The sequence below is a fragment of the Thalassophryne amazonica genome, chromosome 6, assembly GCF_902500255.1.
Source record: "Thalassophryne amazonica chromosome 6, fThaAma1.1, whole genome shotgun sequence".
NCBI classification, from domain to species: domain Eukaryota; kingdom Metazoa; phylum Chordata; class Actinopteri; order Batrachoidiformes; family Batrachoididae; genus Thalassophryne; species Thalassophryne amazonica.
In genome coordinates, this window is record NC_047108.1 from 41,774,627 (window position 1) to 41,798,503 (window position 23,877).

Here is a 23,877-nt window from a genome sequence, read left to right on the forward strand (position 1 = left end):
AATCATGTCAGAAATTAGTCCATCTTTTCATTCTAACTTCGTTAAAGCAGTTTCCAGACAGCTTACAGTGCAGTGTATTTGTTTTCTGTGTGTGTGTGTGTATGCACGTGCACGCGCAGAGTGCAATGGTACCAAAGGTACAGAACCAAATTTGCACACTAAATGGAACCAAATTGCACTCTAAATGCAATGCAATACAAATGGGACAAACAATGCATGTCACATGACATACAAAGCACCAATCAAATGACAAGGATCCACTCAGCTGTTATATAATTAATGATAATTTATTGGTGGGCAGCACAGTGGCTTAGTGGTTAGCAGTGTTGCCTCACAGCAAGAAGGTCATGGAAGTGATTCCCACTTGTGACTTTTCTGTGTGGAGTTTGCATGTTCTCCCTGTGTTTGCGTGGGTCCTCTCTGGGTGGACTGGAATCTTTAAATTGTCCGGTGTTTGTGTGGGTGTGAATGTATTTGTTTGTCTATAGTTTGTGGCTCTCTGACAGACGTCCAGGGTGTACCCCGCCTCATGCCCTGCTGGGATAGGTTCCAGACTCATGAAACCCGATCTTGGATAAGTACAGTCACTTGCCCAGTTCCGGATCACTGCTGTAGTATTTGCGCCGCCGTTTCTCGTAATCAGCGTGAATAAGCTAATACTTGGTACCAATGGAAAGATTGATGTTCTGTCTACAAACGACCACAAACTCGACCGGATCCAGCCATCTTTGTGATCAGCAGAGGAATCAAAACATCTGGTGTCTGCGGTGTGCGTGTTTTTTCTGACTCACTCATTCCTGCAAGTTTGAAAGTAACGATCTCTAAAACGTAGTAAAGGTGAGTTAGCCGTTCAGTGTCATTGGTTCTAGAGTGGGAAAATACTTACTTACTTGGGTAGAAAATGTCAGTGTGTTATGTCTTGCTGTTTAATTGCTGCGCGCATTTATCTCTGATGCGAAAATTTGCCGGTTGTGGATCACTGAAGCAGCAGCCTCGTGTCAGTACTTGTGAGTCATGTGGACTTTGGGGCTCATCTCAACATCACGAATGGGCATGAATGTGGGGCCTTTTACTTTTTAATTCGGGAGAAATCTCACCTCCACACTTCATTTTTTGCTTGTAAAAATGTATAACAGTGCCTTTTGAAACTAAGTCAATTCTCATTTAATAAGTATAATTTATATAATTTTGTGTTCAAAACACATTGAACCGGGCACAGTGTGTATCATTCTGCATTAGAAGGGCTCCAGCCAGATGCCAGGAATGCCCCCAAAGTGAGGCAGAGTGTCGTGATCCAGAACTGGGCAAAGTGATCCATTTCCGGCAAATATTTGCACCACACATAATGTGGCTTCACACTTAAGTAGAAGGGCTACACCACCCTGACTTTTTCAGCGAGATAACATCCAAATACCCAATAATCTCGACAGGACATCTGTACTGGGCAACTGTCTGTAGTTGAAGATGAGTGAGTGAGTGAAAGATATGAAACACTTAAAATAAATTCAAACCTGTTAATGTGATGACTTGTCAATGCAACAAACACAGTTTTGAAAATTTGGTGAGCAATTGTCCAATTCCTTAATAAACGTTGCCTGTTCAGTCAAATGCTATTAAATCTTTTAAACTTTGGCTTAAAGCATTTAGTTACATCTAGTTATAAACAGTTGGTGTAAATAATGTAGTTTGAGTTTTGTTATTATCTACCAACATACTTTTCAGTGAAGATTTTAAGTTGTGTTTTAGGTTGGTCTTTTATGGGAGTAGATATGTGAAATACCTTGTACAACACATTTTGGAAAGTGCTCTAGTACACAAATAAATTCTTAGTGTAGTAGTCGTAGTAGTGGGCGTAGGGCCTAGACGCGCCATATTACGTAGGTCAGATGTTGGCATAAGCCACACCCACTGCTGTGTTCTTTCTCAGCCTCGCCCTAACATTTAGCAACAATTTTATCTCTTTTTTTTCCGCAGAGGTAAGCGAAAGATTTCACTTAAGATTCAAACGGATAGTTTTGCTGCTGCGAGTAATCGCGCGACAAGCTAGCTTACGTTACAATAATATGTTGAAAAAACGCGCGCGTGAACGCTGGCTCAGTGGCTGAATTCCTTCTTTCTGCTGAGGATGAAGTTTTAATCAAGGAGTTTTGCACATAATACCCGTGAAAATGTCGCTAGTACCACAACACGATATTACAGAAGCGTTAATCCTGAGTTTAGGATGAACATTTAGAAGAAGTTGCACCTACAGTTTGTGTTTCAGAGCTTTTTGGATTCAACCTGGAAAAGCAGCTTTCAGTCTCCAGACATTCATCCATCCGGACGGATTACTTGATCAATAATCAACATTTATTTAGGTCAGACTTTGTAAAAAATAAATAAATAATTAAAATACATGCCAATTTCTTGTAATCCAGAATGTTAAATTACTTTTTATGACCAAACAATATTCCAAAATCCAAATTTTATTCACTTAAAGTCTGTCACTGGTATAGAACTGTTTAAAACTAGTTCATAGCTAGCTAACATTTAGTTTAATCGTGTACTGTATCTTGTTTAACATCTCGTGCTGTTGGTTTGTAGCTCTTTAAAGGTGTCATATTGTCCAACCTTTCAGTGGGATAATACCAGGTGGGAAGCTTTGATAGTTTCAGATGAAGCCCTACTGGAAGAAGAAAACATTGCACTTTCTTGACTGGAAGAAACCAGTCCAAACCACTGATGATACTATTCCTTTCTTGGGAACAAATTTCTCGCTCTTGTTAATGCTTGCCATGTTATTGTGTGAAGGAAATGGGAGGAGGAAGCTACAGAAGTTCCTCTGGGCAAAGGTGCGTCATAGCAAGAGGAGAAAAAAAAACTCACATTTTTTATTTTTAAAACGTCCGCAACAAAAAACTCAAATAATCAATAGAATCGATATATCACCCAGGCATACTTGAAATTACACAATCTAGTTTGTACCCAGGGCAGCACAGTGGCTTAGTGGTTAGCACTGTTGCCTAACAGCAAGAAGGTCATGGGATTGATTCTCAACTGTGGCCTTTCTGCGTGGAGTTTGCATGTTATTCTCATGTTTGCGTGGGTTCTCTCCAGGTGCTCCAGCTTTCTCCCACATCCAAAGACATGCAGGTTAGGTGGATTGGAAACTTTAAATTGTCCATAGGTGCGCGAGTGGTGTGAATGTGTTTGTCTGTCCCCCCACCGTGACCCTTGATTGAAGTAAGCGGTTGAAGATGAGTGACTTTGTAAAAAATAAATAAATAAATAAAAATGGAATATGTTTTCCAAATAGCTGTTTCAAAGCGGTTGCCCTCCCCAGAAACTGTCAGTCCAAACTGCTGTAATAAGTTTGCTTTATTGTCTCTGTTGTGACAGATTTAGTGAGACGTATCGGCAATTACAAGCGAACTTCTTCCGCCTTCTTTATTGTCAGGGTGACTTAAGGACATTTCATCCCATGATTCTGTGTTACATTGTACATTCCAGGGCTCCAGAATAATTTATTTTTTTTAGTAGGAGCACTGTAACCCCCTACTGAAAACACAAGCAGAAAATTTAAGGGCGCAAACCTTAAATCATCCTGCATTGCAGTTATTCACATTTCCCAGACTTTAACTTTATTAGTAATAAATGCTTTGATAATAAATTGTCTCCCTCAGCCATTTCTGTCAGAAACATTGTTTTCTTGTTATCACAATAACTATATTCAAATATCTTAACGTGAATAACAATAACTTGGAAATTAAGACAGTGGTATTGTGGAACTGAGAATTATACAGTCGATCCTCGACTGCAGTTATTGTTGAAGTAAGACTTTAAATAAACCACCAAAGATAGAACATTATTATTATTTTCAGCTGCTCCCATTAGGGGTCATGAGCAGCACAACTGTCCTTACACACACGCACACACACATGCGCGCTGCTGGCAGAATCACTCATAGGGGAAAAAAAGCTGGAAAATTTGTGATTCCGCTCATTCAGAGATTTTTTATTGTCATACCATATATGCTTCCACATAACTTTATAGTGGTTAATGCGCTTGGTTTCAGTGCAGAAGGTTTCTGGTTCAAATCCCACCCTGCCACATTTCTCTATGTAATGTGGAGTTGCGTCAGGAAGGGCATCCGGCGTAAAACCAATGCCAATTCAGCATGCAGATCCACCTTGGATTTGCTGTGGCGACCCCGAGTGCAAACAAGGGAGCAGCCGAAGGGACTTACTTACTATAACATGATACAAAATCAGGCTTCAAAAGGTCCTGGGGGTTAAATAAGATAATGTAGACTAGGGGATGTAAATAAAAGCAAAAATAAGTAAGTCCCTTCGGCTGCTCCCTCACTGTACAAAATACGGTTGTGCAAGAGTTCAGTTGTTGTGCAAATACAGGTGTGCAAAAGGCCAAGGTGTTGTGATAGGATAACAATCAGTGATCAAAATAGTTTTTTTTTGTCTAATGACTTCAGCTGTCTGTGTGCAGATGTCTTGGAGTGACAAAACTGATGATGAGCTCAGCCAGCTGCTGACTGAATATGACATTAACCATGGACCCATAGTGGGTAAGAAGAAAATCAAACACCTCAGTGTTTTGTTGAGTGAATGTACGTGAAGAGCGCTGAATCATTCTGCTGTGTTTGTGACAGGCTCCACTCGAAAGCTGTATGAGAAGAAGCTTGAAGAAGCTATGGAGAAAGCCGGACCAAAAGCCTCCTCTGATAAGACCTACTACAGAGAGGAAGGTAGGCTGCCCAGGAGTCCCATTTATTTCATAACTGTAAAAATGTTTCATGTCTGTGACATGGCATTTTTATTTTTTCCTCCCAAAAGAATTAAACTGTCCTGTTCTAAATTGACAATCTGTCAGTTTCCTTCTCATCGAGTACATTTTCTGCTGCTGAGGTGACTCCGGCTGTGGTTATGTGCTGGATTTCAAGCAGGAAACTCTCTTATGTTGGCAGCAGGTCACAAGGTGTGCACCTTATAGTCCTACAAACTACAACAAAAATGGGCCTCGTTCACAAATATGTGCGCAGAAATGGTTTCACTCTTCATGTAAAATAACTGCTGGCAAATTACCAGTGGATTCGTGACACGTGCACCTGCCAGTTTACACCATCGTGTGTGTGTTTGTGAATCAGGATCATTCTAATCTGACAGGAGCGTGCACACAGGCTGCAATCTGTATACTGCCATGCCTCTATTCCTCAGTACAAGGACATCAGTTTGGGGTGCTGTGAAGAATGATGAGGGAAGGTGACAGACGTTGGTTATGACTAAGAGATGACCCCAAAAGTTACTAATGACAAGAATTTCACAACAGCAGAAATAATGCAGTCGAAGGTGAAGGCAAATAAAAGGCGCACTTTCTTAGCATGTTGTCTGTGGAGACGTGTTTAAAACAAAAAAGCCTGGACGGGGCTGTGAATGCTCTGTGCCCTGAGGTTCAGATGGTTTTTCACATAAACATTAGTTTCAAAAAACCGAAGTCCCAGACCATAATAACTAAACAGAGGAGAAGGTAATGTCATCATTAAGTGGAATTTGTTGGAGTGACTAAAAAGTGATGATCTGCTAAAAACCATCATTCACAGGTCCATTTATTTATAACTAGCTGGGGTCCTCGGAGCTGCCCGGGTTAACCTGTTTTAGACATAAGCCAAATGCCAATCATTTAATCAAAACAATTGCCCAACATTTATTTTTAGAATGCTGATGTCTTATAAATATAATAGTTAATGGGCTAAAGTTTGTCCAGCAGAACTATAAGAGGTGGACTCCCCAAACTAAGTGGAATACTTGGTTAAAAGACAAACACATTTGAAGTCCTTCATGCAGACTTTGTTGCGATCAAATTTATAACAAAATTACACACAAACGGTAGGTAACAGTAAATGTAAATATCAATGAATCAGAATTGAGGTAGTGGTGTATTTCACTGTTTTTACATTGCAATTTTACAAACATAAATGAATGTATTCAGACAGGAAGGCAAACTGGGTGTAGAGGACAGTCAGGTGCTTAACCGTTGAGAACATAAAGTAGCTGAAGAAAGGGATTAACTAAACAGAGATGGCCAACACACATACAGGGCTGGAAATTTGAATCTGCCTGGTCATACCCACAGCCGGCTATTTGGGGGTAATTTTCAGTTCAACTTTTAAAAAATGGTACCAGTTTGTTCCCCATGTCATGAGAATTCAGAATATATGTATATCGTTTTTAGGGCTACATATTATAGTTTGGAAGTTTATCAACACATGGTACAACACTGTATGGTCTTACATAAATGGCTATTTTGGGGGTAATTTTCAGTTCAACTTAAAAAAAAAAAAATGGTACCAGTTTGTTCACCATGTCGTGATTCAGAATATATATAGTTTTAGGGCTACATATTATAGTTTGGGAGTTTATCCCGGACGGACAGACAAACAGACAGACAGACGTAGCCCCTTTATGTATATAGATTATAGAGATAGTTGCAGTTTCTTGTTTTCTGTAATTGAGTGCAGTTCAGTCGAACATATAGGAATGAAAGTAGCACTGCTGCTGCTAAAGTAACTTACTTGGTTAACAATGTAATTTTATAAACCCTCCATTTCCTTTAATATGCTAACAATTAATAAATTAAAGACAACTACAGATGCGCAATTTAACAGTAGGAGAACTTGTTGTGCGTGACTGATCAATTATAGGCCAATAAACAATTTTAACGAAAGTTAAACTGTATAATGCAAAATAAACACTCATATACTCCACTGTAAACTAACTCGGCTGTTTAAAGTTGAAGATTTTAATTGATGACAACGAATGGAAGATGAAAAGGCATCAAGTTCATATAATTAGGTCAGTGCATGAGTAATTCATTCTTTATTTCCTACGTGCATCCGGAAAGTATTCACAGCGCTTCATTTTTCCATATTTGTTTATGTTACAGCCTTATTCCAAATGGATGAAATATCTATACAGTTGTGCTCAAAAGTTTACATACCCTGGCAGATTTTTTGCTTTTTTGGCCATTTTTAAGAGAATATGAATGACAACACAAAAACTTTTTTTTCACTCATTGTAAGTGGTTGGTTGAAGCCATTTATTGTCAAACAACTGTTTCCTCTTTTTTAAACCACAATGACAAGAGAACTGGCCAAATGACCCTGATCCAAAGTTTACATACCCCTGTTCTTAATACCGTGTATTGCCCCCTTGAACATCAATGACAGCTTGGAGTCTTTTGTGGTTGTTGTGGACGAGGCTCTCTGATTGGTAAAATTGCCACTGAATATGTCTTGGACTTTATTTACGTTAATTACAAAGAAATACAAACAGTATGGCACTTTATGGTAAATCTGCATGGAGTAGACAGCTCTCAAAACTGACTGACTGTGCAAGAATTAGAAGAATGAGGAAAGCCACCAAGACACCCAGACAAGCCAGGAGAAGTTATGGCTTATGTAGCTATGATTAGAGAAATTGTGCACAGTGCGAGCTTTGCATTTTACATCACTACTCTTAGCTTCATAGTGGAGTAGAGCAGAGAAGGATTTTCTTTCACCAAAACAGATCAAATCCAGGCTTGCATCTCAGATGTACCTTTCTGGCAATTTGTAGCTAAACTTTCAGGTGTTCTTTTTAAGAAAATCCTCTCTATACCACTTCATCATGAAGATGGATAACTGGTGATACAAAATGTAAACTTTTGATCAGGTTCATTGGGTAGTTCTCTTGTCATTTTGATAAAAAAAGAGTAAACACAGTTGTTTGACCAATAAATGGCTTCACCCAACCACTTACAATGAGTGGAAAAAAGTTTTTTGTGTTGTCATTAATATTCTCTTAAAAATGGCCAAAAAAGCAAAAATTCTGCCAGGGTATGTAAACTTTTGAGCACAACTGTATATTTTTTAACCTCAAAATTCTACACACAGTACCTCATAATGACAATGTGAAAAAAAGTTTTTTTTTATTTTTGAAAATTTATTAAGGATAAATAATCCATTTAATGTAATAATATTAAATATTAATATTGCCATTTATAGAAAGGAATAGTGTTAATATACTGTGGCATTTAGTTAAAGTGTGTGTCTTTATATTTTTAGGACAAACTGGGGCTAAGCACAAATGATGAAGCCCCAGTTGCGTGAAGATGTTCTAAATTTGTTCGCAGTGTATGAGTAAAATCAGGTGTGAAGATATTGATTAATCCTGGATTTGTGCGTCAGTCATGCATACACATGGTTTAACCACAGATTGTGTGTATGTACTGTTTGTGAATGTACGTCTTGTGCCCCAGCTGGAGCTGGCAGAGAGATTAAATGTATCACTGAGAAGTTATTTTTCCAGAATAAAACTCATTATTTACTCACATCTGTACATGATTGGATTTGTTAACAGTTCAGTTTTACCTTTGTGTCTATTTTCCTGCAGACCTTTCTCTTGCTTCACTTCATACAGTGAGGTTTGTGCACATTGTTGCCTAAAAATATTAGGCTTAAGGCAAAAATAACTCCTGCTGACAGATTCATTCATAACTGGTGTGTACGACAGAGTTAACTTTTGCATTCACCAATTTTAATTTAATTTAATTATTTATTTTTGTAAATGCAAACAAAACCCAAACCAAAAGTGCTCCAGACCTTTAGTCGAGTTGGTGCAGTTAGTCTGCTGTTGTCAAACCAAATTTTCTAGAACTGACTGTGTATTTCATTATTTTGAAGATCTTACTTTGAAAATCTGACATAAATTACATATCATAATTACATTGAGCTTTTCCTGTTAAAATGTGTAATTTCAAATGTATGCATATTGCCTAATGATATTAATTTAAGATATGATGAGATATTACTTTATTAGTCCCACAAACCGGTTTTCAAAAACTGAGTGACTTTGCAAGAGAGAGATTAGAGAGGAAAGCCACCAGCACACCTAGACACCTGGACTGACTTGTCTGAAGAAAACTGGATGTAAAAGTGATGGTTTACATGTGCTATACTTAGGGCCCCTTCACACATAACATGAAAGACGCAGAAACCAGAAGAAAATCCACGAACCAAACATGAAATGGGGAAGCACGAAACATTCCACCTCCTGTCATGAGGGACGCACAGGGATGCGTACACGACACACTGGTGACGGTTTTGTGCACGTACATGCACAAATACAGGTGAGCAGCTGGAATGTGTTGCACCACATTGCGCCTCTGCTGTGGAGAAAAAATAAAATAAAAACCACACACCGTAAAAAACAGCATTTTATTGAATCCCTCTTATCGAGCAGACAATACAAGTACCGTCTGTTCCTCTGTAGATGACCCATGGTCACAGACGTACAGTTACAGTGAGGAAATAAGTATTTGAACACCCTGCGGTTTTGCAAGTTCTCCCACTTAGAAATCATGGAGGGGTCTGAAATTTTCATCTTAGGTGCATGTCTACTGTGAGAGATATAATCTAAAAAAAAATCCGGAAATCACAATGTATGATTTTTTTTTTTAAATAGTTTATTTGTATGTTACTGCTGCAAATAATATTTGAACACCTACCAACCAGCAAGAATTTTGGCTCACACAGACCTGTTAATTTTTCTTTAAGAACCCCTCTTATTCTGCACTCTTTACCTGTATAAAAGACACCTGTTCACACACTCAATCAATCACACTCCAACCTGTCCACCTTAGCCAAGACCAAAGAGCTGTCTGAGGACACCAAGGACAAAACTGTAAACCTGCACAAGGCTGGATGGACTACAGGACAACAGGCAAGCAGCTTGGTAGAAGACAACAACTGTTATGATTACTTATTAGAAAGTGGAAGAACACAAGATGACTGTCAATCTCCCTCGCTCTGGGATTCCATGCAAGATCTCACTTTGTGGGGTAAGGATGATTGAGAAAGTCTGAGAAAACTACACAGGAGGACCTGGTCAATGACCTGAAGAGACCTGGGACCACAGTCACAAAGATTACATTAGCAACACATGATGCTGTCATGGTTTAAAATCCTGCAGGGCAGCAAGGTCTCCCTGCTCAAGCCAGCACATGTCCAGGCCCGTTTGACGTTCACCAGTGACCATCTGGATGATCCAGAAGAGGTATGGTAGAAGGTCATGTGGTCAGATGAGACCAGAATAGAGCTTTTTGGAGTCAACTCCACTTACCATGTTTAGAGGGTGAGAACAACCCCAAGAAAACCATCCCAACCGTGAACCATGGGGGTGGAAACATCATACTCTAGATGTGCTCTTCTGCAAAGGGGACAGGACGACTGCACCATATTGAAGGGGGATGGATGGGGTCATGTATTCATTATGGTGATGGCATTTGGTATAAAAGATTTTTTGAAAGAACCTTTGGCCAGAGGAGCTCTGTAGCGCCTCCCAGACTTCAAGAGCTCAAACTGACAGGACAGAGGATGAGAGCTGTCTGCCAGGACTCTCTCAGCTTTCCTCATCATCCTGTGAGCGTAAATGTGGGTCAGAGTCTTCTGGGGTTTTCCCACAATTTTCCCCGCCATTTTTACAATTCTATTTAATTTGTCCCTACATTTACAACTCAAGTGACCAAACCAAACACAAAGATGAAATGTTAAAATACTCTCAATATGTGCAGAATACACAAGCTCTAAAATCTGCGGATTAACACCAAGACAACTCAATCTTCTGAGAAGACTGAGTCGCTGTGAACATTTCTTAAAGATAAAATCAGTGTTTTCAAAGAAGCTCAAGTGACTATCAAGAACTGTACCAAGATATTTAAAAGTTTCAACTGTTTCAACAAGCTGGCCATCGAGTGAAACTGGTTGCACGGTCAGTTCTTGCTTTGTGTGAAAAACAAGCTCCTTTGTCTTAGACACATTGATTTCCAGCTGGCTGTCGAGACACCAAGCTTCAAGAGCCTTAGTGTGAGCGAGATAGGCGGCTTCGCCAGAGGAGTCACACTTTTGTAGCAGGCCGACTAGGGCCATGTCATCCGCGTATTTAATCAGTTTAAAGTTTGTGTCATTAACTGCAAATTCATTTGTAAAAAAGAGAAGAGCAGAGGTTAAAGAACGCTACCCTGTGAGCAGCCAGTGCTTATGATGAGCTCTCCTGACAGAATGTTGTTAGCACAAACTCTTTGAGGGCGACAAGACAGAAAGTCTCTGATCCAGAGCATCAGGCCCTTTTCAACATTTAAATCAGCCAGCCTTTTCAGAAGAATATGTAATTTCATAGAATTAAAAGCTGCACTGAAGTCTACAAACAAAACCCGAGCGTATGCTTTAGCAAGTGAAAGCTGCTTTGAGATCATGTCCAGCAAGATCAATCCGGCATCATCAGTACCTCTGTCCCTCTTATAGGCAAACTGCAGAGGGTCTAGTTCACTGACCACTGTGGTGGTCAGGACGTCAACTAAACTCTCTCCATAGTTTTACATAATATGGAGGTTATGGCAATGGGCCGAAAATCTTCAGGTTTGCTTGCCCCTGGCTTTTTTGGTATAGGCCTTATTATGGAGAATTTCCAAGATTTGGGCACTCCTGTGACAAGAAGGGAATTAAACAATCTGGAAAAGACTCCTTTTAATTGAGGAGCACAGTCTTTGAGTAGACGGGCTTTCAGGCCATCTGGGCCAGTGGCCTTGTTTGGCTTCAGTTTAGCAAGACTTTCAGTGATGGCTGTGGGGGCTCCTGCAGGAAGATTTTTACAGATCTCATCACATTCCTGTTTATCATCCACTTTATCAAATCTACAGAAGAAACAGTTTAACTCATCAACAAAACATTGATTAATGGTTGTAAGAGCATCACATTTCTTACTGGATTTGCCCATCAGTGTAGACCTTCCCAGGCTTGCCATAGCAACGGTCAAGCGTGCGATACAGACGTGTAGGACAGTCTACATATTGCTGTAGAGCGGGCAGATGGTCAGACAGACTGCAGGAGTTAAAGTCACCCAGAATGAAAACGGGCTGGTCAGCAGAGCGGGTGAGTGCATTATTATAGCTCTCTGCTATTCTCTCTCCTGCTGTGTCGTCATCTGGACCGGACACGTATACAAGAATGACAGTGATCTGTCCGAACTCCCGCGGAAGATAAAAGGGTCTAAAAGATGCAGTCAGTATCTCATAGTCAGGTGTGCATACTTGCTCTCGTATGCTGTATTGAGTGGCCCAGCTGTTATCCACAAACAAACATAGACCCCCTCCGATGGATTTGTGCGCAGTGCGCGCGTCCCTGTCCGCTCTGACAGCAGTGTAGCCTGACAGGCTCGGTGTATCGTGATGATCTTTAAGCCATGTTTCCGTCAAACACACAAGATTACTCTGTCTAAATTCACTGTCATGGTCGGCTCTCAGCACAAGTTCATCGAGTTTATTGCTTACTGAGCGGACATTAGACAGAGTGATGACAGGCAACGGGAATCTGCTGCGGCGTCTCCAGAGTCGGTGCCTCACGCCTCCCCTGGAGCCACGCTTTTTCCTCTTCCCCAGACATTTAAGAGGCCGTCAGATTTCCTGACAGTCCGCAGGTAGACAAACTGAAGGAACCCCACCAGGTGAGCGAAGTGACAAAAGATGCTCTCTGGTGTAGGTAAGGAAGCTTTGCCGGCTTGTGAGGCAGCTCCCGTGCGCAAACGCTGATAGGCAGAAAATGATCCACAGCAGTGCGATTTTCATTGCGACGATAAGGTCCAAAGTGCAAAGTGCAGTGAAGTTCTGACAGGTCACATCCACATTAAACCAATGAACTGCTTAAAAAAAATACGTTAAAACAAATTTAATAACGCTAACAGACAAACAGTGAGCACAGGGTCAGCAGCAGGCAGCGCCCCCGGAAGTGTTTCCTCTGAACTCCAAACCTGAAAGATCTAGAGAAGATCTGTATGGAGGAGTGGACCAAAATCCCTGCTGCAGTGTGTACAAACCTGGTGAAAACTACAGGAAACGTTTGACCTCTGTAATTGCAAACAAATGCTACTGTACCAATTATTAACATTGATTTTCACAGGTGTTCAAATACTTATTTGCAGCAGTAACATACAAATAAATTATTAAAAAATCATACATTGTGATTTCCGGATTTTTTTTTAATTTTTTTTTTTAAGATTATGTCTCTCACAGTGGACATGCACCTAAGATGAAAATTTCAGACCCCTCCATGATTTCTAAGTGGGAGAACTTTGCAGGGTGTTCAAATACTTATTTTCCTCACTGTATGACATGACATGAATGAAGCAGTGTGCTCTTATCATGTCCACATCTGCTGGCCTGGCGTGTCTGGCCCCACACGCGTGTCCTGTGGGTGGCGCACCATGCGCGCCATATGCTGGCTTGCTGCAGTCCGTCGCAACAGCGATATGTTTTAATGTATGTCCACGTGAGGACACACATGCATCATAGTGGACAGTTGTAAGGCCATGTCCGTCAAACACGGTATGTGTTCCCCAGCCGTGACGTCCAGCACCAGAGATCTCAACAGCTGCTGCTATCGGCGGCCACACCCCCTGTCAGTGCACACACACCAATGTGTCACTCTTTCTGTGTTATGTGATTTTTTTTTTTTTTTTTAGTTATTTGTTATGTAATTGTGTATGTAGTTAATTGTAGTACTTATTAACCCACTGAAGTTGAATGATGCCCTCGCGTAAAAAGTCACATGTCCTATTTAAGCAGATGTAACACTCAATCTTCTGCACTCTGTGGCTTCCTTTAAATGCGTGTTGAACTTGGAGACATCAACCTTTATAGCACTTTTTAAATTTTGTTAATAGGCCTAGTATAACTTCTGACATATTATTTTTACACCATGTGTTTTCATGAACATTGTAAATTTTCACTGCATGTTTATGTACACACACACAGCCAAAAGGATCATTTCTTTCTCTACTGCAGCAGCAACAGCAGTGATAAGAAATATGACTCCTTCTTCCTCATTGGTTGGCTCCTGAGATTTTCCACCAATCAGAATTCACTAACCCCACATGTTCAATAACCCACGTGTGTTTGATCATAGCCCACCCACCACACGTGGGTCTGAATGTGTGTGCATTTTCTCTTTGTTGCTAGTGGGGAGCGTGTACGGTTAGTGTTTTGTTGTTTTTGTTTTTTTTTAAATGAGGCATTTTATGAATGTGGAGTAGGTGCTTCAGTTATTTTTTGAACTGGAGGAAGACAAAGCGCGCAGCGCATTGTCAGAGTCTGAAACAGACAGTGAGGATTCTGGTCATGAAAGAGATGATCCCTCTTCTGTTCTGGAGGAGCAACCAAAGCAGGTGGATCCACCAACATGTGCATGGCGATCTGGAGAGAGGGTTGGAGCTTGCACTTCTGTTTCCAGATCCAGATCTCCACTCGGATGCACAGCAGAGACACACCCCAACGCTAACTGCTGGAACACGGAGGAGGATGCAGACACTGGTCCAGCAGTGAGCAGATTTCAGCCTCGGAGAACACCAGGAGTCTAGGTTGATACACTTTCCATCCAGAGTCTAAAAGACCTTTTTCTTTTGTTTTTTGCAACTGACACAATTAGAACAATTTGCACCAACACCAATAAAATTGCTGCAAAAAAACAAGGCATTAGGGAAAAAATACAACTGGACAGACATTGAAATGGAAGATCTGTACAAATTTTTTGGACGTCTGATATACGTGTTGTTGGTGTCACTGCCAAGACTCCAGGACCACTGGAAACAAACAGTCACATTTTGTCTTTGCCCTTTCCAGCGAAAGTAATGTCCAGAGACAGATTTAGATCAATATTCTGGAACATCCACCTAAGTGATTCAGATGAGGATGTAGAAAATGATAGAAAAAGGGAACAGCAAGTCATGACTAACTGTTTTGAGTCAGGCCTCTTTATGATGATATCCTCAGTGCCTGCCAGGCTTATTACCACCCGAGGAGGGAGCTGGCAGTGGATGAAAGGATGGTGGCAATGAAGGCAAAAACTGGAATGACTCAATATTTGAAGGACAAGCCAACAAAATGGGGCATGAAACGTTTTGTGTTGGCTATTTCAAGTAATGGCTACACACTCAAGTTCACCATTTACACTGGCAAGACCGTGACCACAAGTGAGCATGGGCTGTTGTACAGTGTAGTCATGAACCTGATCCAGCCATCCTCGCTTGGTACTGGGTACCACATTTACCTGGACAATTTTTACATGAGTCCCAAACTGTTCATGGACCTGGCTAACATGAAGTTTAGGGCATGTGCCACATACAGGGAGAACAGACGAGGATGCCCCAGAGGGAGGGCAAATGCGCTCACAAAAATTCTGAAAGAGGATCTATAAGATGGATATGAGAGGGGTCTCTGGTGTTTGTAAAGTGGATGGACACACGGGAGGTGTCTGTGTGCTCCACCATCCATCATTTTTTTTGGGTGACACAGTGTGGAGAAGGGTGAAGGATGCGAAGGATGGACGCTGGACGGTGAAAGACATTCCCCGTCCTACCCCAGTGTTGGCTTATAATAAAAACATTGGTGGAGTCGACCTATCTGACCAGCTCATTCAGTACTACTCCACCCATCGGAAAACTGTACACTGGTACAGGACAGTGTTGCTGCACTTCCTTGAAATTGCAACCACAAATGCATTCATCTTGCATCGTGAGATCAGCAGTGTCAAGCAAGTGCAGCCCATGACACACAAGGACTTTATGGTGGAGCTGGTGTGTCAACTGCGTGGCACAGACAATACAGGTGTCGCACAGAACAGGAGCCAGAACCTCGTTCCTGTGCCAATTGTGACAGGCACAGATCCTTGCCAAAAGGCAGATTGAGGTGCCAACAGTGCCTTCACATGGGCAACAAGAGAAGTGACACACTGTGGAAGTGTCAGTCCTGTGATGTGCCCCTCTGTGTTGTGTTGGACAGGAATTGTTTTTTGAGTGGCACAAATAGTTTAGCATGTCCTGCACTACATTGTACATATGGTTTTGAAATTCACCATTTTATATTTACATTCTAAATCTTATTTTGACATCTGATTGTTTTCTAAATAGTTTAGCACAGGTGTGCCCAAGTTCGGTCCTAGAGATCAACTTTCCTGACACTCTTAGTTGTCTCCCTGTTCCAAGACACCTGAATCCAATGAAAGGCTCACTAAAAGCCTGCTAACGAGTCTTTCATTGGGTTCAGGGTTGTGTATTTAAATTCTAAATCTTATTGTGATATCTGACTGTTTTGTAAATAATTGTACAAAAAACGCCTGAAGCATTTTCTGCATTTATGTAAATAGTTCTATTTAACTTTGTTTTTTTTTTTTGTTTTTTTTGCTACATTTGTACATATGTTTTTGAAATTTACAGTTTATATTTACATTTGAAGTTATGAAAATGGTTCGTTAAAGACGTCTGTGGTTTTCACAGTAAAAAAACTAACTTTTTTCGACTCGATTTTATATTTTTTGCGTGATTTTTAGGTTCACTGTATTAATACAGTAGGTCAGAATAAATGAGAAACTATAAAGTCACCCAGGTGAGGTTGTGCTGAAAAAAATGACACCAAACAAGGCCAGGTAAACACTTTTTAAAGGTAAATTATAAAGGTAAAACCAAAAGTAGTCAAAAACGTGTTGGGAAGGTGTCGTAGCACGGACCCACAACAGGGGGCGCTAAAGAACGGACAATGAATAAGCCAAAAAGTAACAATTTAATGTTGTGACAACACAAAACTAAACACACAAAATCAGTAAAGTCAATTAACACCAGGTGACGTGTGGGCAGGCTCGAAGATAGAAGACCCCGACGAGAGAGGAGCCGCGTCCCACACGGCTTCCACCACCACGGTCTGAAGAACACCGGAGCCGCCAAGTACCGAATCCCCAGGTGGCCTCTGTCTTCGGCTGTCGACCCTGGCACTGCTGGCAGAAAACAAAGACAAGATGAATGAGTGTGAATCCGCACACTCAGTAATCCACAGTCTGCACTCAGTTAGGAGGGAGCACCTCCACCTCCAATCACACACTCGTGCAGCTCCTGTTTAACCACTTATCTTGGTTTGGGGTGTGAGGCGAAGCTGTCGCTGATCACACCAAACGCCAATCCCACAGATAAGGACGAACACCACAGAAAACGGCTGCAAAAGAAGTTCAGATTATCACTCAACGATATGAGTCAGCAGAGAAATTACCTCTTCGGTAGTTGATTTCTCGGCGAGGAGGTGGAGTTGCAGTCCGGCCTTTATGGTGATGGTGATGATGAATGAGTGACAGCTGGAGCTGAGGATGAGTGACAGCTGTCACTTCTTCTGGGTCTGGCGCCCTCTTGTGCTTGGAGCCCGCACTCCAAGCAGGGCGCCCTCTGGTGGTGGTGGGCCAGCAGTACCTCCTCTTCAGCGGCCCACATAACAAAACGGCCAATTATACCCTGGACTCCAGAGGGTTATTATACCTGTCCTGGCTGTGGTCTCTGTGCAGTTGTCAGGGAGTCTCTGGTCAGTGATCAGCTGGAAGGCGGCTCGCTGTGCTGTGTGCGCTAAGATGTGGCTGTCCACTCCACATCTGTACATACGTATATATCAGCAGTTCATGCAAGTGCTGAATTTTTTGTTTTGTTTTTTTGATGCCATAAAAAAATTACTATTTTAAAATTATTATTATTATTATTAATGTTTTTTAAACAAAATAGTTGCAATCATTATTTTTGGATAACGCATTAAAAATTAAAAGGGAAGTTGTTCCAGTGAGGCATTTTCTTCAACTTTTTTCTTTATATTGGTATCATACATGTTTTGCTTTTTTTTTTTTTTTAATTCCTTAATATCTGTATCAGTATCCCCACAACAATTGACAATGGCCGTACTGCACACGCACTTGACTGTGCCACAGAAAGGCAGAAGAAATTTTTGCTTTGTTTATTTGTGTTTTACATCTTCACCACTGTGAAATCATCACAAAATAACATTTCGTTTGTCTGATTCGGTTTTGTTTAAGTGAAGACTCACATTCTCTGACCACTGTGCTCTGTCTTGTTACTCAATCTGACTGAAACGTTCTCTCTGCTGCCAGGAAAAAATGCAAACATAAGCTTCTTGCAGTGATGACTTAAACTAAACTTTTACCAATAGACTTTATATGCTGTTCACTCCTCGTCCCCAAGATGCTACATGTATGAAAAATCTGTCTTTTTTTAGATTTGGTGCTTTTTTCCTGTATGGAGGACCAGTGTTAAACCAGACCCTGGTTCTGTTTCTGCTTCATTACTCAAGTGTAATGCGCTTGCTTTCAAGACAGAAGGTTCCCAGTTCAAGACACCTGTGCCCTTCTCCATGTACATCTGGAGTTGTATCAGTAAGGTCATCTAGTGTAAAACCTATGCCAGATCATCATGTGGATCCATCATGTGCAGCTGTGCAGGAAGGGAGAAGCCAAAAGAAGTGAAGTACTTTGAATGAGCTCAATTGGCTAAAAGCAAGATGAATGCTTACTGACGCCCCAACTCCATCCAGTAGGATGTTGTTCTTTGTCTAACTTGAAAAGTAACCCTGGCTTCAAAAAGCACACTGCATCATAGTCTACAAACACTGCTTTTTGGGTGGGATGGAGGTGATTCCTTGCAGAAATTTATGTTGTCAGTTATGTTATTCTCTATCAAAAATGGTGATCTTTCTGTAATGAGTTAAGTCCATCATGGGCCACAACACTGATGTGATCCCCAATCCTGCCAACCTTTGGTGGATGGAAATTTTAGAAGTGTGTCTTATACACAGATAAAATTATTTCTGGCTTTTTCACTGCAGTGTTCAACCGAAAACACTCAACAATAAAATGTGTAATTTGTGGTGACATCATCAACATCACTTTTGTGTTTTTCTGGAGAAAACTTTTGCAAAATATACAATTTTTTTTTCAAAATGTTAAACTAATTTATTATTTATTTGGATCCTGTGATATAGGGGTGTGAATGTGTGTGATGCTGACCTCTCAGCCAGTGCACACTGACAAAGGTCTCTCCATCACCCTGAGCTGGATAATTGTGTATTGAATGTAAAGGTAAAAATGGTCTAAATTTAAAAAAAAAAAAAAAAAAAAAAAAAGATTGCAGAATGACGATGTGTCTTTGTGCCAGTGAGATTTAAAGTGGGTTAATTTTTTTTCTTCCCTCCATTGCAGAGGAGGAGATTACCTACATTACATACCACACTCCGGTGAGTTCTGTCTATCTGCTTACAATTGGCTGTTTTAATTGATGTGAACTAATTTATTTGTTTCACAGCTCAAACATGAAGCTTATGGAGACATGTGAGTACAGCTACAACATGCACACGCTCACACTGTGCAAGAGCTCCATCTTCTGAAGGCTACGACCACATATATAGATTACGCCGATTATCCTTTGGTTATTTTACCAGTAAATCACAACCATAAATTACATTTTAACTTTCAACATTGCATTCAAATATTTTTCATAAAAAATATTTGGTTTACAAATCCCATCATGAAGGGAAGAAAAATGGAAGAATTTCGAATACATCTTTGCTACTTCCGAGACACAAAAATACAGAAAATAAAATCCTGAATTATTTCATCAGGCTACAACAAACAATTACATTCATTATCAATTAATGTGTTGATTATTTTCTGGAGTAATACATTAGTTGTTTGGTCCATAAAATGTACAAACATTGTGAAAAATATCGATCAGTGTTTGTCAAAGCCCCAGATGATGCCCTCCAATGTCTTGTTTTATCCCCAACCCCTTTACTTGGGTAATTGTCAGAGGGAAATACTAAAATCAGAAAATATTCACATTTAAGAAGCTGAAATCAGAGAATTTGAAAATTAATAATCTCACAACCTGCTCACAAGCTGCTCTTTTTTGTACCTCCTCACTTTCTACTGCTGTTATTGTGTTTGCACTACTGCCATTACTACCTCCACCAACAAAGTTAGACAGAGGTTATGTTTTTGCCTCTGTTTGTTTATTTTGAACAGTCTGGAGCTCACAATTTTTCATATATTGTTATGAAATCTTTACTGAAATTCATATCCTGATAGGTAAGAACTGATTCAGTTTTCAAGGTGAAAGTCAGGATAAATCTTGGAAAATTGGAAAAATCCCCATCTTTAACATTGAACAAATTTTCTAAAATTCATGACTCAAGAAATCTTATTTCTTTCAGTTTTGAGAGCTTTGGTATCCTTTATCGACTGACGAAGTGTCATCCACATTACAGATTTTGTGGCCATTGAAAACCCTATTTAATGTATATTTTAAACTGGCACTCTCAATTGAATAGACTAAGTTTGATCCGCATCTGATCTGTATTGTGTATTTAGTAGATATTTGATTTTAACATTGAAAAGCCCATTGATCTATATTTTGCATTATATTTTATCTTATGAAAAGCCACTTCTAACAGGACTTTGACCTTAAAAATCTTTCCAAGGTAATAATTTGTGGAATTGGAAGCTAGTGTTGGCAGAGGTTTTAGGTGGTGCTCTAATTGTACATAGGTTTGAATTATTTTCCCCAGAGTGTCTATTTAGCTTTTTACTGCTATTTTATTTTTTTTTACTAAGTTGAGAGAAAAACAGAATTTCAATTCTCCTGTATGTCCTCTACATAGAGTGAATTAACAATAAAAATCTTTGAAGGGATTAACTGATTCCCAAAATAGTTGGCGATTGATTTCATAATCTGTTCATCTTTGCGGCTCGAGTTATCAACATACATGTGTGTGGCAGCTGTCATGAACGCTAAAGAATACCTGTATTAATTTAGTAATATCAGCAGCAGTAAGTAGGGCTGTGAGGCAATCAAAAAAGTAGTAATCTAATTTAAAAATTTGTGATAAATTAATCATGTAAATGCAAAACACAAGGTGCTGAGAAATACAGAAGCAGTGAGCAAAAAACTTTACTTTTTATAAGCAATTTTCTTTTATATTTTATTGTATAAAATTAACTGTGTAACCTATGAACTTTATAAAGGTGGTACTTCATGAACATATTGAGCATGACTCACTGCTGTACTACAAAGTGTATTTTAATATTTTAAGATTGTGTTTTGCATAATGCAGCAATTTTTGGTTTTTATATCAGGCTTTCTATTTTCTGTGACTTTTTTTTTTATACAGTGGTAATCCTAGGCCAATGGGAAGGGGGGGTTGCCTCACTAGCTTGAGATAAAATCAGAGCATTGAAAGTATTTGTTACCTGTCACAGACATCTCAAACAAGATGTGTCAGTCCTAAGTTATGTTTAAAGACTTAAGTGTTGAGTGCAAAATCTTTAAAAAGTCTGCTACGACAACACACACAAAAACACAAACACACTGTAATTATAGCGTCTGTCACACCATGACAGAGCAAGGAAAACTATGAGGAGCAGATATGGATATCCATACCTGTAACAGTCAGCATGCCAACTCCTTGACAAACTGTGACATCTGTGGCATAGTGTGTGGGGGGAAAAAACACCCATACAGTATTCATACCGTTTAATCACGCCAGCCATGTGGATAGATTATCTTGTTACATATCCCCCCCCCAAGTTCAATTCTTGAAAAATGTAAGCAAAAACAAAAGTGTTGCATTTATATTTTTGTGAAAGTGGTAGTTGTTTTCCCCCCAAATAACTCATTTGAAATAAGAAAATATGTAATACTTTGATGCAAAATGTGTAATATTATATTTCTTGTTTACTTAAAATTAACTTAAAATACCTGTATGCTCCACCGATTAACTCAAAAGATCCACAGATTGTCTCAATTAAAAAAAATAAAATTCATAATTATCAAATTACAACATTAATCACCCCCCCCCCAAAAAAAAAGACTGGCCCCAATACCTCAGAGATAAAATGAACCTTACATATGTTGAGAGCAGAGAAGGTGTTGATATTAATTTCTACACTGCTTAAATAAAGATGTGAAGTTGCTGATTGATTAAAGCTGTTTGTCCACTCAGGTTAAAACACAGAGGAAACTGAGCCTGTTGAAGAGGACGAATCGGACCACGATGAGAGTGAGTAATGTGGTGTACTTCAGCATGAGGTTGTTCAAATGCTTAAAGTTCTTCACAGTAGTTGAGGCCATTTAGTTTACGTACATCTTTGCTAAAAACCTTCATTCACTTTTTCTCAAACTACTGCAAAATTCCATATTATCAAACATGATGGATTAGTTGCAGCGTGTTCTTATTTTCCATGTACAGGGTAGTTATGTAAAAGTTATTTTTGTTGATTTTAGTGTACTGTATTTTCTGGAGTATCAGTAACACCTGTCAAAATACGAGGGCTGTCAATAAAGTAACGGTCCTTTTATTTTTTTCAAAAACTATATGGATTTCATTCATATGTTTTTACGTCAGACATGCTTGAACCCTCGTGCGCATGCGTGAGTTTTTCCACACCTGTCGGTGACGTCATTCGCCTGTGAGCACTCCTTGTGGGAGGAGTCGTCCAGCCCCTCGTCGGAATTCCTTTGTCTGAGAAGTTGCTGAGAGACTGGCGCGTTGTTTGATCAAAATTTTTTCTAAACCTGTGAGACACATCGAAGTGGACACGGTTCGAAAAATTAAGCTGGTTTTCAGTGAAAATTTTAACAGCTGATGAGAGATTTTGAGGTGATTCTGTCGCTTTAAGGACTTTTCACGGTGCGAGACGTCGTGCAGCGCTCTCAGGCGGCGTCATCAGCCTGTTCAAGCTGAAAACCTCCACATTTCAGGCTCTATTGATCCAGGACGTCGTGAGAGAACAGAGAAGTTTCAGAAGAAGTCGGTTTCACGATTTTATCCGGATATTCCACTGTTAAAGGAGATTTTTTTAATGAAAGACGTGCGGACGGATCCGTGCGTCGGGACGCAGCTGACGCAGTGCGGCGGCACAGGAAAAACACCTCCGTGTTGATAACCATTTGTAAAATCCAGGCGGCTTTTGATGGCTTTCACTGGAGTGAGTATATGAGAAATTGTTTAACAGGCAGGACATGTTCCAACTTGTCCTTAAGGCTTTCAACAGAGGTGTTTTCCTGTGGCGGAGCGTCGCGGCGGCTGCGTCCCGACGCGCGGACCCGTCCGCACGTCTTTCATTAAAAAAATCTCCTTTAACAGTGGAATATCCGGATAAAATGCTGAAACCGACTTCTTCTGAAACTTCTCTGTTCTCTCACGACGTCCTGGATCAATAGAGCCTGAAATGTGGAGGTATTCAGCTTGAACAGGCTGACGACGACGCCTGAGAGCGCTGCGCGACGTCTCGCACCGTGAAAAGTCCTTAAAGCGACAGAATCACCTCAAAATCTCTCATCAGCCGTTAAAATTTTCACTGAAAACCAGCTTAATTTTTCGAACCGTGTCCACTTCGATGTGTCTCACAGGTTTAGAAAAAATTTTGATCAAACAAAGCGCCAGTCTCTCAGCAACTTCTCAGACAAAGGAATTCTGACGAGGGGCTGGACGACTCCTCCCACAAGGAGTGCTCACAGGCGAATGACGTCACCGACAGGCGTGGAAAAACTCACGCATGCGCACGAGGGTTCAAGCATGTCTGACGTAAAAACATATGAATGAAATCCATATAGTTTTTGAAAAAAATAAAAAGGACCGTAACTTTATTGACAGCCCTCGTATTCCTCTTGAAGATTAAAAAGCATACACTGTCAGTTGCACCACTTTTGTTTTTCAGCTCTTTTATTTTGGGTTTTTGTTCATTGTTGTAGCGTCCTAGTTATTATTGGAATTCATCTGCAGCCGTTCAGGTAGTCGTGATTGTTGTAGAATTTCTGTGATGATGTCAGCATAAAAATGAGACGGGGTGAATAAGCATTCAGGTGTCGGACATATTGATGCAGAGAGATTTATTTGTGGTCAAAGCAGAAAACCGGTGTACCTAGAAAAATTCAAAAGATACCACATGGAATGTACCCACTGAGCCTTTTGCCCTTCCACACT

The 23,877-nt window shown here is 40.2% G+C and overlaps 1 protein-coding gene across 1 annotated transcript; it reads left to right on the top strand.

Moving 5' to 3' along the window:
- Window positions 1–1,881: 1,881 nt before the first annotated feature.
- Window positions 1,882–21,916, top strand: emd (emerin (Emery-Dreifuss muscular dystrophy)). Its single transcript, XM_034171476.1, has 6 exons — window positions 1,882–1,976; window positions 4,483–4,561; window positions 4,646–4,741; window positions 19,097–19,131; window positions 19,200–19,225; window positions 21,895–21,916. Exons 2-6 carry the CDS (start codon window positions 4,483–4,485, stop codon window positions 21,914–21,916), a joined length of 258 nt encoding a protein of 85 aa, XP_034027367.1. The 5' UTR covers window positions 1,882–1,976.
- The last annotated feature ends 1,961 nt before the right edge of the window (window positions 21,917–23,877 follow it).

Excerpts from the sequence above, each read along its gene's own strand:
- emd (XM_034171476.1), top strand. The coding sequence starts at position 4,483 with ATGTCTTGGAGTGACAAAACTGATGATGAGCTCAGCCAGCTGCTGACT. Across the intron at positions 4,562-4,645 it reads TAACCATGGACCCATAGTGG|GCTCCACTCGAAAGCTGTAT; the intron begins GTAAGAAGAAAA and ends TGTTTGTGACAG. Across the intron at positions 19,132-19,199 it reads ACATTACATACCACACTCCG|CTCAAACATGAAGCTTATGG; the intron begins GTGAGTTCTGTC and ends TTTGTTTCACAG.